The sequence below is a fragment of the Mesitornis unicolor genome, unplaced genomic scaffold, assembly GCF_000695765.1.
Source record: "Mesitornis unicolor isolate BGI_N332 unplaced genomic scaffold, ASM69576v1 scaffold31632, whole genome shotgun sequence".
Taxonomy (NCBI): Eukaryota; Metazoa; Chordata; class Aves; order Mesitornithiformes; family Mesitornithidae; genus Mesitornis; species Mesitornis unicolor.
In genome coordinates this window covers 7204-11405 of record NW_010167791.1, presented here as the reverse complement: position 1 = coordinate 11405, position 4202 = coordinate 7204, and the positions used below count along the sequence as shown (strand labels likewise).

The 4202-nt window shown below is 44.6% G+C and overlaps 1 protein-coding gene across 1 annotated transcript in view; it reads right to left on the bottom strand.

Annotated features, from left to right (window-relative positions):
- Positions 1-834, bottom strand: part of LOC104536253 (lethal(3)malignant brain tumor-like protein 3) — a gene marked incomplete at its 3' end in the record, with an annotated part of 22764 nt that extends 21930 nt beyond the window's left edge. The window contains exon 1 of the mRNA XM_010178814.1: positions 721-834. Within this exon, the coding sequence (XP_010177116.1) occupies positions 721-834 (114 nt within the window). The remainder of the gene's footprint in view (positions 1-720) is intronic.
- Between the last annotated feature and the right edge of the window lie 3368 nt (positions 835-4202).

The window sequence follows — 4202 nt, the reverse complement described above, 5'->3', positions numbered from 1 at the left end:
CGTCCTGCACAAACTTTTCACTTGAAACTGATTTTTACCCCTCAGAAGAGATTCAGAACTTGCAGCCAATTTTATGTATTCATTTTCAGCCATCAGAAGTGCAATCGAACTGAAATAACCGTTGAAGACAATTTGGGAAGCAGCCACCAGACACTCACTCTCCTCTCTCCTCTAACACAGAGCATCATGTTTGGGACCATCAGAACCTGGGTCTGATTTGTATGAGCGCTGTATTCATCACTACCATGAATATGTAACATGCAGACAGAAGCCAAAAGCTGGGGAAAAAAAAAAAAGAACCACTGATGTGAAAAGAACCCAACCCTACAAACTGAGAAAATTTGTCTTTCAGAGAAAATGTCTTTCTCATGCTGGGCTGAAATCAATGGGATTTCTCTCCTGAATATGTTGTATGGACATTCCTGCGAGTTAGGAAGATCAGGCCCATAATTTCTATCAGCAGCAAACAATTACTTAAAAACCTCCTGCCTTTAGAAATCAATTGAGCAAGAAATTAGAAGGGGAGAGGGAGCACCACCAGGCTTTACTACACCACCAGGCAATTTCACCACTTCCGTGGTAATGCCACGCCAGTTGTTGAAAACAACGCATTTTCTCCGCACAACTTTCATTGGCAAACTACAGAATATATTTAAATATCCTGTGCTGCCAAAGGCACGGTGGCCACTCGTGTATCGACTGTGTTCCTGGGTTTCTTACTTGGATGTTGCTACCAGGCAAGGTACCAATGCCGTCTTTCCAGTCTAAGGCATTCAACGTATCGCGGTCTGCTGTCGGGATGCTGATGATTCTCTCCGAGATATTCTGCTCCATCTTTCTGCTTTGGGCTCTTTACTTAATTTTAAGAAAGAAAACTAGGGTGTGAAAACAAAACAAAACAAAAAGGGAGGCACAGAATAAACAAGCCTGTTGCTTACTTTTCACAAAGGTTTTCAGAGCAATACTGGTTTCAAAAGATGGGAAAAAATGACAAACTCGCTTTTTGCCCATGACATTTCAGTACACATGAATAGACAGTTAGGAGCGTTAAGCATATGTGCAGTTTGAGGACAAAAAGTTAAACCAGTGAGTTTTAACAGTCACTTCATTTATGTGATGGTTTTGCCAACAGTCTCTGGATTCATGAGGAGCTTTTGGTCTGGGTATGTGGAGTACCAGGACTTCAAATTAATACAGCAACACAAGTACGCAGCTGCATGCACAAACTCATACACTGTATACGAGCCTGTACCACCTGGGGGGAGCAGTAACATCCAACGGCTGCTGCCAGGCCCCTCTACACTGCCATAATGCCAGAAATGCTATAAAGCTCTTAAAATGCTCAAGCTCCATGTATTGCTTTCGCCTCCCAGTAAATAAACTAATGGGCTCCATTAGGAGACTGGACTAAAAGCCAAGCCGCTATATGGGCTCCCCATAACCAGGTACTCAACTATTTTAGTAGCAGACACTAAACAAACACTGACCATAAATTAACTGCACGTTCCTGCTCTTTAAATATTACCTGGACATTTTCAACCTATGGACATAACTGCTTGCTTAATAAAAAAATGAACAAGGATTCACAACCTTCCCTTGGACCAGCAGCTCTATTAGTTTTTCCTGAGTGAGCAAAACCACTGATGTTAAGTTCCAGAAAAACAGCCTGGCTGACAGGTCTACCTGCATCTCTGTGGGACTGGGTCAAAACTGCCCATGCTGGGTCTTGGCTCTGACATTTAACACTTGAGTTCAATGAGATCACGAGCTCTTAAAGAATACGGGCAGGCATCAACCAAGGACCATGGCCTCAATCTGCCCTTGTTTCTCTCCTTGAGCACTGGAAAGTGCCCTAAGATACATGGCCAGGGCAGGTTTTAACTGCTGAGTGCTTAAATTACAGCAGGTAAACTCCACTCCTCACCTGGAGCCTTCCATGTGCTTGACCTTCTGCAGGCAGGCTGGGAGTGCAAGTTTAACTCAGCCAATGGCAAAACCACAGCCCTGAGGTAGGATAATACATGATGCTGGAGCATCCCTGCATCTCTAATTCAAGCACCACAGTGCTTCTCGGTTATCTTAGCGGGGTCAAAAGCAGGACAGATGTCTGCAAACTGTAAACCCAAAGACCTTTGGGTATCACAAGCTAATTCCTGTAGGAGGAGTTTCTTCTCTTTCTTTCCCCCAAAATATACAGCTACTCCAATAAATTCCAGCTACTTACAACCCTGGATAGTGATGAAGATCATAAGGCTCATCAGAACGGGTCAGGAGGGTGAGGGCAGAAGCAGAGCAGAGCAGCAGCCAAGCTGCAGGAGCCCCTTCAGCTCCACTGGTTTTTCACTGAATCCCAGGTGCACAGCGGCGTCCACGGCTATGTACACAGAGTGGATCTGAATGAGCACCACACACCACGGCTGTACGGGGATTTATGAATCAGACTAAATAACCCTCATGCAGGGCGGTACTGCACGACTGCAGCCAAAGGCTCGCCATACATTCGTATTTGATGTAGCCTTGTTTGGACGCCAGCTTCAGCAAGGGCAAAGCCATCACTTTTTAGATGTTGTTCTCTGCATTCAGGCTTTAAAAATGAAGCTCAGACACCAAGACAATTTACAGAGCTCCCTCTGGGATGAGAGGTTTGAAGATACTTGGACAGAAGTAATTAAGTTGTAGAATTTATTTAAAACGGGGCCAGGAAAACTGTCAAAAATCACGATGTAGAAAATAATCTTGCACTAACCAGAGAAAACCTGATACCATAATGGGCCTTTTTCATCTCTATATTTTATAAATCTACTAAAGCTGCTAGAAAAATATAATAAAGAAATTACTTTTCTTGTAATGCTCCCTATCAGTAAAATCTACCATAAAACCAAGATAGCCCAATAAAAGGAAGCAAACTGTGCAATTAAAAAGACGGCAGAAACTAACTTGAAACATTTTGAAGAGCTGTAGTCAAGCACGAGTGTTCCACATTTGTCCCCGTTTGTGCTTGATTTTCATCTTTAACATTTTAAGACTCAGAAACACTCATGCAAAAGAAGACACGGCAAAGCTGAGTTGCTCAGTCCCGAGTGGCAGATTCAGATTTCTGAGATGATAACTGACCCCGCGCTGCAGAGATAACGGTTCATAATTAACACGCTGCCACCCAGACCTCTGTGCTTCATCTTTGGACAGGAAATCCACAGGCAGAGGAGGTCAGAAATGCTCAGGTTTTGCTCTTGTTTGTGCCACTGAACCACAGGGCAGCCTTGGGAAACTGCCTCATTGCTGCAGAAAAGCAGCTCTGGCTTTTAACATCCGTCTTGCCTTAGTTATGAGACAATAACAGAGAAAGGGGAAAGGCACAAGTTCATACAAATAAAAGTGCAAAGGGTAAATGGGTGGATGGGGGCTCCCCGTGTTTCTCTGTGCATCACCAGACCGAATGGGAAGAGAAACATTTCAACAGAAATCCCATTTTGGATGCTGCCAGGTTTCCAACGACACGAGGATTTCAGTGTCTTTATATGAGGGTAAATGTGAGAAACACAACGGTGCAATAAAGCCAGAGCCTGTAAATCAAGTAACAGCGCTGACGTTTGCAGCCCTTCTGGCTAAGCCTCCGTGTACCAGGAGGCAAAAATCCATCTGAGAAGCAGCTGGCATCAAGAAAACCATCTGATACTCTGCTGTGCTGGGAATAACCGACTTACAAAGCACCTTTATTCACTGAAAAGGAACGGGAAACCTGGCAAAGCTGGTCGTGCCCTTCAGGGTAACATCCACGCACCCAGAGCTCCGTGCATCCCGGTTTCGTGTCAGATTTGGCAGCGGTGTCGAACACCCAATGTGTCAGATCTGCCACTCGTGTATGATGGTTTTGGAGAACTGAGCTGCCATTTAAACACAACAACAAAATTTCATGATTGCTCAACTAACCTGCCCTCAGGAATCACTTTGAGCACTTCCTGGGTCAGACACAAAAAGCATTTGCCCGTCCTCTGCTGCGATGACGACTGAGGATACTTTACTTACCCAGCAAAACCCATCGCTCACCCTGGGCAAGTGATGTTCTGCAAGGCTGAACTAACACCATTACCACAAAAACCCCAAGCAGGCTCACCTCCAGGAACCTCATCAGTAAGGGATGGAAATGAGCTTTCAGAGCCTGCAATGGAGCTGGACCAAGCCTCAAGACAAAATTTTAGTAG